The sequence below is a fragment of the Acipenser ruthenus genome, chromosome 50 (genome assembly GCF_902713425.1).
Source record: "Acipenser ruthenus chromosome 50, fAciRut3.2 maternal haplotype, whole genome shotgun sequence".
Classification (NCBI taxonomy): Eukaryota; Metazoa; Chordata; class Actinopteri; order Acipenseriformes; family Acipenseridae; genus Acipenser; species Acipenser ruthenus.
In genome coordinates this window covers 4,564,067-4,577,345 of record NC_081238.1, presented here as the reverse complement: position 1 = coordinate 4,577,345, position 13,279 = coordinate 4,564,067, and the positions used below count along the sequence as shown (strand labels likewise).

The following is a 13,279-nucleotide window of genomic DNA, read 5'->3' as shown; positions in this document are numbered from 1 at the left end:
CTAGACTGCACTGACTGTAATCTGCATGTAAACCTCCGGTATATAATGCAATGATCTGCTCCCTGAAGTCAACCTTCAAACTTCTTTATGAAGGGTTATGCTCAGTATTTTGTAGCAGTATGAGAATCAACATCAGAACCGACTTTTATGCAATGTACTTAATCTTATACGCAATTTGCTTAGCCTTAACCCTGTAATTACAAAAACAACGAACGTGCATTTCACGAAAATCACCCTTTTGTAACGTTTTGGTCTAAACACAATGCATTTCAACGATATTGGTTTAATTTAATATACAGGCAGTGCTAGAGGTTATTATAGAAAAACAAATAAAAATAGAACTTTAAATATGCTTGTTTATAAATACCAAAACAAATAAAAATGTAACTTTAAATATGCTTGTTTATAAATACCAAAACAAATAAAAATGTAAATGTAAATATGCTCGTTTATAAATACTTACTGTATGCACGTACATACGTCCGTTTATAAATACCTACTGTATGCACGTACATATGTCCGGGCTTAAAACAAAACTTTTTTTGGTAAATTTAAGAGCGCCATTACTTACCGTTCCTAACTACCCAACTTCAAACTATCCGGCGGGATTTCAAACTCCAATACAGAGAGAAAATGGCGTAGCTGTAGGAGTGGCAGGGCGGGCTTAGATGTGTGTGACATCGGTAAAAGTGGTGCTCTTTTGTTGATATCTGCCTGTGAGGCGGGGCTGCCCGACAGGCGCTCTTGGTTGCAAACTTCTGCCTCTTGCTGCAGAACTGTGGAAATATGTGGCATTTCTCCCGTCAGGATTCTGGCTATCATATTATTGTAAAAAAAACAATGAATAATCCTCTTCCTACACCGAAACCCTAACCTAAGATCAATACCATATACTGCAGTCATTACACATCTAAAGCAGTTCATGTTTGGCAGTGAATAAAAGCTTTTGTTACTTCAAAAAAAAAGTGACCGGAGGTGCTGATTTGAATCAAGCGTCAGACATTTACCGGGGAGCCTCATGTGACCGAGTCAGATGATGAGAGCGCAGTGACGTATTAAAAGGGAGCATGCAGGCATTTGAAAAACACAACCGACTCATCCATTTGGAATTATTAATAATATTATTATTATTATTTATTTAAATGGTGTTGCACACCAGTTTCCTAGGCGTGGACGATAAAAAAGTGAGTTACATATATATTTTTTTTAATAAAGTTAGTTGTTTGCGACGCACGGTGCTGCAGGCTTTGTTTACAAAACGAACAAGGCCGATTCAATTTATAATGAACTAAACTAAAAGGCGCCGGAGAAATTAATCAAAAATTATGCAAATGTTTGTGTGTGTGTGTGTAAAGAGCTATAACTGCAGTGTAAAAAAATGAAGTTTTTTTTTTTTTTTTTTAGCCCTTCAGCTGTGTAGAAAGTAAACACAGTGCAGAGAAAAGGGCTTCTGTCCGAAACATCTGAATAATTAAAACCTTTGTGTACATCCAAAAAAAAAAAGTTTATTTTACCAGACCAAGTGAAATGTGATTTTCTTGAACGTGTTTACATTTCTTGTTGACTAATAAGTTATTCGAGTTTCACAAAAGTGCAATACGACTTTTTTTACGCATGGGCCAAAGGATAAATATAGCTACTATCCGAGACGTTCTTATTTTATTATCGTTGTTAAGTAAAAGCTTGTGCATAGCAGCTATATACGGGTTCATACAGTTTTTGTGATGCAAATTTCAAGGACTTTTCACGCACCATTTTGACCATTTTCAAAGACCTAATTTAAGGATCGACAGTTTTCAATGTTGATAACTAATAACCAACTGTAAAAATAAAGCTTTTGCATTATTTTATTTACTGTATAATACCAAAAATCTAAATTATACTCACTTTGAATGTAGATAAACTCTGGACCAGTAAACTTTCTTATTCAGTAACACTGAGTCAGTTTGGGTACCTATGCCGGTTTCACTCTCTAAAAGCAGAAGAAACAATTCAGTGCTTTAATCAATGTCAGAAGCAATTGTCCAATAATTGTGTGTCTCAATCAGGCGTCTAGACCACGTTCACACTAATGTGCTTAGTTTAAAAAGTGTGCTGCAAACAGAAGGACTGACTGCGAAGCGTAGAGAGGCAAATGGATGTTTTTTTTTATTATTATTATTATTATTATTATTATTATTTTTTTTACAATTAAGAAACACCAAGAAGCCAAGCAAACAGTTTTAATAATTGCAAACCTACAAAATTGGGCACGTGTTTCAGTATAAAATGTTCAATATGTACTTACTGAGCATTAATTACAAATACATGCAAGAAGCACCAAATGGCACAACCAGTACTAGTGGCATCTCTGCACAGTGCAAGCAAGTACTGTTCTTTAGAACGTAAGTATTCTCTACGTTCTAGGCAGTTCATTATGTTTGCCATGTCAGAAGTACTGGTTTATATATATCTATATCTATAGATATAGATATAGATATATATATATATATATATATATATATATATATATATATATATATATATATATATATATATATAGATATTTATATATATATAGATATTTATATATATATAGATATATATAGATATATAACATTTTCTTTTGCTGAATAAGTTTCACAGTATACATTTAACAGTATAAACAGTATGGTCTTATTTTTCTAAGACATTGTAGTCCATTGAGTTAGAGGGCAAAGTTTAACCATAATAAAATAACTTAAAACAATAATATAACTGCTGCTAGTCATCTCTTGCTAGTAATAATATATATATATATATATAATTTATTTTACTTTAAATATTGGGGCACGTTTTGCACTTGCTTCGGATTGGGTACATTATTTTATATCTTTAAGGGCTGACAGTGCAGAATGACAGGGAGAGTAATATAAGCAACAATAGTTTAATTACCTTATGATTTCAGGTGCCTTTAAAGTAAGATGACACTGGCTGTGAAAGAAGGACTGCGACTCTATTGTCGTTTTTTATATACAAATAAGCTTACTTCACTTGAACGATGCAAGCAAACTCCTACTTGGTTTGACTGAATGAGCACAAAAACCTTAATATGAAAGCTGAAAATGAATTCCAATAAAGAATGATGACATGTTTTAATAATAATAATAATAATAATAAACATTCTAGCCTACTTCATAAAGTAAAAACAGGCTTTTGTTACTTTGAAACACCGCTGCTTCAGATTAGTGCTTAATAACAGTAACAACATTTTATTTAGAGTGGTGTTGAAGTTAAATCCGTTCATGGCCAGCAGTGTGGAGTAGTGGTTAGGGCTCTTGACTCTTGACCGGAGGGTTGTGGGTTCAATCCCCAGTGGGGGACACTGCTGTTGTACCCTTGAGCAAGGTACTTTACCTAGATTGCTCCAGTAAAAACCCAACTGTATAAATGGGTAATTGTATGTAAAAATGATGTGATATCTGTATAATGTGAAATAATGTATAATGTGATATCTTGTAACAATTGTAAGTCGCCTTGGATAAGGGCGTCTGCTAAGAAATAAATAATAATAATAATAATGGCCCTGCAGCAACACAGGAGTGGCATAAAGTCACCCAACATCAATGTGAAAGACTGGTGGAGAGCATGCCAAGATGCATGAAAGCTGTGCTTGAAAATCAGGGTTATTCCACCAAATATTGATTTCTGAACTCTTCCTAAGTTAAAACATTAGTATTGTGTTGTTTAAAAATGAATATGAACTTATTTTCTTTGCATTATTCGAGGTCTGATACTGCATCTTTTTTGTTATTTTGACCAGTTGTCATTTTCTGCAAATAAATGCTCTAAATGACAATATTTTTATTTGGAATTTGGGAGAAATGTTGTCAGTAGTTTATAGAATAAAACAAAAATGTTCATTTTACCCAAACACATACCTATAACTAGTAAAACCAGAGAAACTGATAATATTGCAGTGGTCTCTTAATTTTTTCCAGAGCTGAATATATATATATATATATATATATATATATATATATATATATATATATATATATATATATATATATATATATATAAATTTAAAAATAACATCAGCTTCTCTCATGCCTTTTTATATCGATATAATTTACTTAATACAGAATAAAAACAAACTAAACTAACAACTACCTAGCATATATTATTTAATTAATCATTTTTTGTAGTCCCCAAACTGCCCGGTATAAAATATATACCGGTGTTGTGCCAAATACCGTCATTGGAAGAATAGTGTTTCATTTGTAGTCAGTACACATGTGCAGTCATGCCAGTTCATTTTCGTATGCCTACAATATTTTTTCCTCCATCTTTGCCAAAAAGTGTCACTCGCATTTCATTTGGAATCAGTACATGAAAACAAAAGAACTGGTTTTAGAAAACACTTGCATTTTTTTTAAGTGAGGGTAAATGCCCTAATTCTCTTTGGAAGGTAGCAAAGTACAGCAATGAAAACTTTCTAACAGAACCCACCAGATTAGTCTTCAGCTTTTCTTTACCCACCAGATTAGTCAATCATTTTTCTTTTAACAGTTTGTCAACTTAATGAAAATGTATGCTTATCATGTTTCAAAAACAGAGAATTGGTATTAGCCTACTTATTAGAATAGTCTAATAAGAACATTCTGTATATGATCTGCTCATAAACGTACCAGTGATGAGTGTTTCACTGTCTGCTGGGCTATCGGTAATATGAACAAACTAAATATAGTTATTTAAAATGTCCCCAGTGTACGAAAATAAACAAATCCTAAAAAACAAGGTTTAAAAACTGGTCTTTGAGATCCAAAAACAAAGAATGCAACACAATTAAAATATCAAATCGATATGATGGTTATACAATCTGTTACACCTTGCTACTTTAGTCGTAGTCTTCAATGAGACACAATTGATGGCGACACTATTTGGCAGGGGATGGTATTTGGCACTAATAGTGCCAAATACTGCCAGGTGACACTATTTGGCATAACACCTACAGTCTCAATCAAGTTACAGTTAAAAAATCATAAAAGGTCAGAAGCATCAAAGTGCATTTGAAAACATTTTTACAGTTTTCCACGAAAATTATTTATATATATATATATATATATATATATATATAAGAAAAAAGAGAAAAGTATATTTCAGGTACTTAAAAAGGTAGAATAATTGATTACAAATCAATTATCAGGACATTTCAGACTAAGTTAGTGATCAGTATCAAATATCGCGACTTTCTGCCTGTGCATCGGGACGCATTTGCTAGGAAATTGGGACTGACCATATAGGGACTGTTGGCACGTATGACAACTACGTAATTTAAAAGTGTTACATATTTAACATTATTTTGCATTTCTGGAGGTGTTATTGTTTTGGGAAGCACTACTGTATGGACAGGTATACAAGCGATTTTCCAAAAGTTAAAGCATGAGTTTCAGTCATGGAAAGAATTGAGCTCCCTGCTGCGATGGTGCACATCAATCACATGATGTACTTGAAAAATGTTGCTTATACAGTATTATTATTTAGTATTATGTACTTTGTTGTTTCATTTATTTTTTCATACATTAGGACAGAAAATGAACAGGAGATTGGTTATCATCATGCATGTATTTCAATTACAAGTTTGGGAAGAAACAGTACATTAATTAGTTAAAAACTAAAGAGTTAACGTCTGCTAAACCGTGGTAAATATGTGTAGTTCAATACCAACCAAGATAGCTATTGTAAGAAAGAGAGATCATACAGTATATGTAGGCTACTGTAGATCTGAATGATTTTAAAATATGGTAAATTCCTGTAGTGCAACAACCATGTAAGTCATAACGAGCAATCATATCTACCATGGCATACGTTTTTCATTTCTGTATTTGTCCTATCAAGAGGATTTGACAGGGTCCTTTTTTTAACATAGTACAAATCTTATCCCTTAGTAGTATTATATATTACTGCAAGGAATGCAGTTGTCACGTTTACGAAGAATATGGCATTTATGTTAATGTATTGTGTGCGAACAACATGAGAGATTTTTTTTTAATTCCCAACCTGAGAATACGACACAATTCCTTACTAAAAAAAAAACTTTCGTCTGGCTATTTATTTGTGGTTGATTTTCTTCACTCTAAATCCCAATTTAAAAACCACAACCCTAAACATAGAACCTTTTTTAAATAAACATAATTGTATGTGTAACAATAAATGTTAATGCTTAAAACATGCAGACAAATCAAGGTACTGTATATACTATTCGTTTTTTTTAACTCTCAGTGTAGTCCTACGTTTTGCCACGTCTAAACTGTAGTAAAGTTACAGCTGTACTAATATTAAAATACAACCTTGTCATACTAATATGATGGATGCAGCATGGATGATGGATGCAAAATACGACCTTGTCATACTAATATGATGGATGCAGCATGTCATCAGATTATATTTCTGAAACATTTTAATTTTGATTAAAGATTGACAACATTTTGACGTGTAAAATAATTTAATAAATAAATAAATCTCCGCGATCACACATAAACTACATCAGATTGACATCGATGTTATAGAAACATAAAAAGACAGAGGTTTAAAACAGTTTACCATAGAAACAGTCATCAATCACACATTTTAAAGTTCATACGAAAAGACAGTGGCACGAACACGCACCAACATATACAGTCTAGTGAATAAAACGGCCAGATAAAAATAAAAAGCCATGCAGTGAACCTCCCCTTTAATCAAAATATAGCCCCGCCTTACTTTTGTCTGCTTTTGCCTTACTGCACTTGCGCGATCAACTTATTTCCCAGTCAACTTATTTCCTACGACACCGGCTTTAATTTTTTTGTCAGTTTTGTCAGATTGTACTTACATTGCCTAGTTGTGGTCATCATTCAGGAAACCCAGACGGAGCATGCAGCCTGGTTTGAAAAATACATCATAAAAAAACACAAAGTATTATTCCAGGTTTAACGGTTCATTTTGAAACTCCAAAGAAGCACACGCTATTTACCGTCAGTTTTCTTCAATATGCACACTTTACATGTCTGCCAGGAATACAAGCCTGTAGACCTGCTCTGCATCCAAGGCATCGGGCTTTGTGTCCACATTGAATACTTACAAAGCATTTTCAAAACTGATTTGCTGGTTGTCAGGATGGGACAGCAAATCAGATGATAGTTAACACGAGCAGGAAAAAAAGAACACGCCCACTGCTTGTCTTTGGCAGAAATACTATAAATAGCAAGGTAGGGCATTCGGTGCAGCTTTGTTCATAAACTTAAATAATGTTACAAACTATGTGCGTTACAAAAATGTAATTATTTTTATAAATTATCCAGTATCCTGTGTCCATTCAATAGTAAAGCCACACCTGTTGTTAAGGTCAGAATTTTTCAGCCCCTTGAATGGCCTTATTAGCACTGTATTTAAATAAATACATCCCTAAATAAATAGTTGGAATGTGTTTTTTTTTTTCCCAGAAGCCACTAAACAGAGTCCCGTGTGATGCCATGGACAGTGTGAAGATGGAATCTGTCCCAATTAAAGAGGAGTTCCCTGAACTTATCCCCATTAGAGTAGAGTTCTGTGGGCTGGCTTCCCTCCCCATTAAACAGGAGCTCTGTGAAATGGAATGTGACAGCAGTCAGCCAGAGGTCTCTGAGATTAAAGCTGAGCACAATGAATTGGAGATCCCCCAGACAGAAGAACTGCTTCTTGTTAAACAAGAAGAGGTGCTGGAAATTAAACAGGAGCCCCCTGAAGTAGAGTTTGAACACATGGAACCAGTGAAGGAGGAATCCGAGGACTTCAAACCAAACATCCCTGAGCTGGAACCTATATGCCTGCGGGAGGGTAGCATGGTGCTGGAGAGAATCTGCGTGAGAGAGCAAGGCGCTAGAGAGGAAGGCTCTACCAACAGCACACAAGATGGAAAGGAAGACAGGCGGTCATATTCAGAATGCAGTCTAGCAGGTGAGTGACTCCCACTAGCTGTGACATTGTCGTTCTAGGCTGCAAGATCTCCACAGTGTGCTTCAGAGGTTCGATTACTAGGTATTTTTTTTTGTTGTTGTTGTTGCGCAACTGGAATGAATCTGACCAGTCAGAAGCAAGGTTAACACCCTTGACACACATTAAACACACACCTCAAAACACATCACGCCTCAAAACAGAAAAGTTATCAAACAAACAAATATATTATCAAGGTCCTACTGTTCTATACATTGTACAGCAGTACGTTTGTATTCTATGTGACAAATCCCAACATTACCAAGCTCATACATAGTTTTGAAGATTACGAGCCATATTTATAAAGCATTTCTGTCAAGTTCACCAGACTGTTTTAAAAGGAAAAACTTGATAAAAGTAAATAATACAAGGTAAGTGGTGACCTGCACATAACAACACTGATTATAATAATAATAATAATAATAATAATGAAGATGGTGATTATGTAAGGCTTAATAATAATAATAATAATAATAATGGTAATCATAATAATAATGTTGTACTTTAAAATACTTAAAGTTAATAAACAAAAAGGATTAAAGAAGGAATTTGTAAAGAAACACAATTGAGATTGCAGTAAGTTGTATATATAAATGTATAACAATAAAAAAAAAATTTTTTTTAAATAGCAGTTCAACTATACTGCTATTGTCCAGCTATCTGCTGACAGTTGGAGATGTACCGGGCTTCAAATCAGACTACTACTACTACTGGTACCACGAAGAAAAAAATAATAATACTACGAGTACAACTGTACAATTACTACTAATATATGATAACAATAAAACTGTTGGATATATACAGATGTTCAATAACTCTGATCTATAGATTTTACAAGTCCAACCTTTATTTTACAACAGTTGCCAGAGGTCAGGGTGGTAACCTTTTATCAAAACGAGACCTGTTGTAATGGGACAGCCCATCTCTAGTATGTCAAATAGGAATGCATGGGCGGTGTCATGTATTTATTTCCAGTCTTTTTGGATTGTTTCCAAGTTGCGTCTGGCGTGGATTGACATTTGGCCACTTCGCTCGCACCGCTCTGTCCAGTGTGGATGCATTTTAAGCTTTAAAGACAATTGTCTTTTTGACGGAGCGCAGATAAACTGCACATGGTTTGGAGTTATGCTCTGACATCAATGGATTGTTAAAAAAGTAGGCTGTGTAAAAAGTGCTTCTAACTTTCATCAGCATCAGTCTTTACTGACTTTGCTTTTACAGGATTTAAGTTTAACTGTGTTTTAAACTGATGTAACCCAGTGCAAGCCTCTACAGATTAAATGAACATGCTTTAATCCACTCCACCACCTAGCCACATGCCCTAAGCCTACAAGCAGTCCATTTTACTTTTATGTCCTGCTTATATTTTCCAGGTTCCAGTCCAGGTGCTAAAGCGAGGGCGGGCGGTGGAGAATATCCTGACTGTTGGAAAGGTTTCAGTGACTCCAGAACTCTGAAAAAACACCAGCGAATTCACAGAGGAGAAAAACCATATTGCTGCTTTGACTGTGGGAAGCATTTCAGACAGTCACAACACCTGAAAACACACCAGCGAATTCACACAGGAGAGAAACCGTATCTCTGCTCTGACTGTGGGAAGAGTTTCAGAGATTCAGGAGACCTGCAAAAACACCATCGAATTCACACAGGAGAGAAACCATATTGCTGCTCTGACTGTGGGAAGAGTTTCAGTCAGTCGCACAGCCTTGTTTCACACCAGCGAATTCACACAGGAGAGAAACCATATCTCTGCTCTGACTGTGGGAAGAGTTTCAGAGATTCAGGAGACCTGAAAAAACACCAGCGAATTCACACAGGAGAGAAACCATATCTCTGCTCTGACTGTGGGAAGAGTTTCAGAGATTCAGGAAACCTGAAAAAACACCAGCGAATTCACGGAGGACAGAAACCTTAAGACCATGTTCAATGGGACTTTTCACTAATTCGAGGGGGGGAGGGGAGGGGGGCATTAACCTTGCATTATGAGTCCCTGCGTAATAATAATCTTTTTATATCACTCTTAACAGCAGGCATTTTAAATGGTAAAGATGCACTTGAGAAAGTGGGCGCTGATGCAGACACGTCTCTAGTTTAACTCAGGCTGTTAATGCAGTCAGTGCCTGGGAGCAGGAATATACAGAAAGGAAACTATTCTGCAACTTATCTGATATATGAGTCGGGAGAAATCAGTAACTCGGTGGATTTAAATTTAAATTTGATTAATTTGAAAATAAATGAACTGATCAACAATTATCCCGACTTCGGTATATAGCATCCAGAGACAAGACTGTGTCGTCCTTACTGAGCAATCAACCTGGATGATTTGTCTTATAAATTCACTTTTCTAAAACAAATGAAAAATGATAGTGTCTGATGGCTGTATTATGACGCAAATCACTGAATATTGCGTGACGTGTAGGTTTGCAATGTGCATTGTCCATGCTTTTATTTTAGCCTGCTTTTAAATTGCCACAAATAATACAAATGTGGCAAGCATGTGTATGGATATTAGGTATAGAAAGGCAAGTAAACGCGTGGGGGGTCTATTGATTTTGCAATAGATTTATTTATCTTTAGTACAGATAGCTATATACCAGTGCTAGACCTTGTTAAATTGTGTAATGAGGACGTGTGTAATCGGAGTTCTTGTGAGACTTGACTCTACAATTCACCCTTAAGTGTGCTGATTTAACAATTGATTAATAGGGCTGCAACGAAGGGTACATTTTGACCTTTGAAGGTTCTGAACACACTTTCCGAAGGTTTGAACCTTCAATGGTACTAATTTGCATAATTGACTGATGACGTCACCATAGCTACATATTTGTTCATATTTGATTGAAAATCATGTTATTTTACAAGTAATCTATATAAATGGAATAAAACATTCACATGTAGTTTAAAAATACGTTCCATAGAACAGTAATCATGCTTTTATAATTTAAATACAAATAAGAATGCACATTGTTTATTTATACGTAACTGATGCTGCTTGCGATATAAACAGTAAGCTTGCATTGCAGCAGCATCTTAGCAGCCAATTAAAATAATTGCAGCTGACAAAGCTTTATTTAACAGTCACCATTCCAAGCAGGTTATCGGTCACAGTCACATTTTACTACTACTAAAAATAAAAAAAATATGACCCTGGAGATTGGTTGTGCCCCCATGATACATCAACAGTCGCTTGGACAGTTCGCATTCAACTTTTTTGGTCATCTGGGCATTTAACAAAAAATCCCAAACAGCAGAAGGGTTTCGAGACATTTCTTTCAATACAGCTTACGCTCTACAGCTCTGCTGTTGAGATGGCGAATGAAGAAATTAAAGTTCTGCTTCCTCGATACACAAGGGGGTGGGGAGGACAGTGCTCAGTTTTAGAAATTAAAATTATTAGTGTTAGAATATATTCTGTTTGTTTCAAACATATTCTACCATAGCACTTCTCTTACACTGTGTTGTACACTAGGTATTCAGTACATATTTTACTGTCCAATGCCCGGGACAACAAGATTTGTGTGAGGGACAAGAAGTTTTACTGTTCTACTTTGTCCGTCAGACAAGTAATTTTTATGTATTTATTTGTCCTATGTTCGTTCTTTTGCTAGAAAGACACTACAGGTATATTTGTAGAGAGCCACGCAAGTTTCTGAAAACTGGACTGCGGAAGTCCAGCACCAAAGCGCAAACGTACCACCCCTATCACTTCTGATTGGCGAGCTGTGGAAGAAGCTGATCTTCTGTTGGTTACAAAGAAACCCAGAAATGGCTGCCAAGAGAGCCTCTGGCAATGCACAGACTAATCTTTTAAACTTAAGGTATTATTTAAGTTTTTAATAAATTAGCAAATAAGTGATACTGCTTTTTTTTTTTTAATGTTTGTATAAATTTAGAATGTCCAATTATTTTTACTTTAGGACTTCACACTGACATGCGATGTCACACTGCTTTTGATAAAGCAGGGTTCACATGGGTGACAGTAGCAAGTAAACAATGCATGTATCAATGCCCCAGAAGCAGCTTGTTACTGACGCTTCCATCCAAGCTTCTCTGGATTGAACCGTCGGCCCAAATGCTGATTAGAGCAGACATTTCTTTTTGGCTCACGTGTGTGTAAAGCAACAAAAATATGGCTCAACAGAATAAACAAAAATGTTCCTTGCTGAAGTAAAACAAAGAAGAGAGCTTGAGCTGGCAACAGTAAAAACGGCAGAAGGGTTTGGTTCTTGAGAGAGAGGAGCCAAAAGAGTTTGTTAAATCCAGTAGTAAACTTAAAAGAGGGACATCATTAACCAACAAGGTGCATTGTTTTGGAGGCGTGAGTCACGGCTGGCAGTGACTAAATAAATACCTGTAAATAGTAAACCATGAATTCGAAACCTGCAATCCCTGTCTCCGTCTGTCTTCATTTTCACAAAACATTATTATTATTTATTTCTTAGCAGACACCCTTATCCAGGGCGACTTACAATTGTTACAAGATATCACATTATTTTTAGATACAATTACATTATTTTGTACACATTATTTTTACATACAAGTACACATTTATACAGTTTTTCTTTTTTTTTACTGGAGCAATCTAGGTAAAGTACCTTGCTCAAGGGTACAGTAGCAGGGATTCCCACCTAGGATTGAACCCACGACCCTCCAGTCAAGAGCCTTAACACTACTCCACACTGCTGCCCTAATCCACTAATACATTACAGTATTAGCGGATTAGAAAAAAAATCGTGTTGTGTAATTTATAACACTTCGTGGTCAATGTACTTGTTGGGATGATTTTAAAAAAACCTGTAAAGTTTACTGTTTAGAACCATTTCAAGATAAGTTTCCCTGGCAAAAAAAATGTAAAAATTGATTTATAGTGTTGCTAATCTAGTTTGGTATTTACCATATTTACATATTTGTTTTTTTAGATTTAAACCCTATATTTAAAAAAAAAACAGAGTGATATTAGTTATTTATTAGACATGCACAATCAATTGATTTGCAAAACTATTAAAACATGGATATTGACAAATATGTGTTTATGTGTTAATTAATTTATTCATTTATTTTTCAGTGAGTAGTGCAGGGAAAGAATGTTGACCTCCCAAAAAAACAAATAAACAAAAAAATCAGGGTATGAAACCAGGATCAGTCACTGCAGCAGTGTTCCAGTTATTCACCATTTGGACAAGATGTTAGATGAGGAAAAATAGCTGTAAAATGTTGTACACTTATATATATATTTACATTTGTTGATAAGAATTACAAACAAAACGATGGTACAGCAATAGGATCTAAATTAGGAATGCATTTT

General features: G+C 35.1%; 1 protein-coding gene across 2 annotated transcripts; it reads left to right on the top strand.

The window, feature by feature from the left end:
- Window positions 1-995: 995 nt before the first annotated feature.
- Window positions 996-13,003, top strand: LOC117968543 (zinc finger protein 79-like). 2 transcript variants are annotated; one of them, XM_059015426.1, is made up of 3 exons: window positions 996-1,184; window positions 7,446-7,938; window positions 9,348-13,003. In XM_059015426.1, the coding sequence occupies exons 1-3, from the start codon at window positions 1,143-1,145 to the stop codon at window positions 9,887-9,889; spliced, it is 1,077 nt and encodes a 358-aa protein (XP_058871409.1). In that variant the 5' UTR covers window positions 996-1,142; the 3' UTR covers window positions 9,890-13,003. The 2 variants fall into 2 exon arrangements, with proteins under 2 accessions (XP_058871409.1, XP_058871410.1); XM_059015427.1 differs by lacking the exon at window positions 996-1,184 and adding an exon at window positions 2,217-2,384.
- Window positions 13,004-13,279: the final 276 nt, after the last annotated feature.

Bases quoted from the DNA above. Each gene is read 5' to 3' on its own strand.
- LOC117968543 (XM_059015426.1), top strand. From the start codon at position 1,143: ATGGTGTTGCACACCAGTTTCCTAGGCGTGGACGATAAAAAA. The intron at 1,185-7,445 runs GTGAGTTACATA...TTTTTTTCCCAG, and splicing joins TAGGCGTGGACGATAAAAAA to AAGCCACTAAACAGAGTCCC. The intron at 7,939-9,347 runs GTGAGTGACTCC...TATATTTTCCAG, and splicing joins TTCAGAATGCAGTCTAGCAG to GTTCCAGTCCAGGTGCTAAA.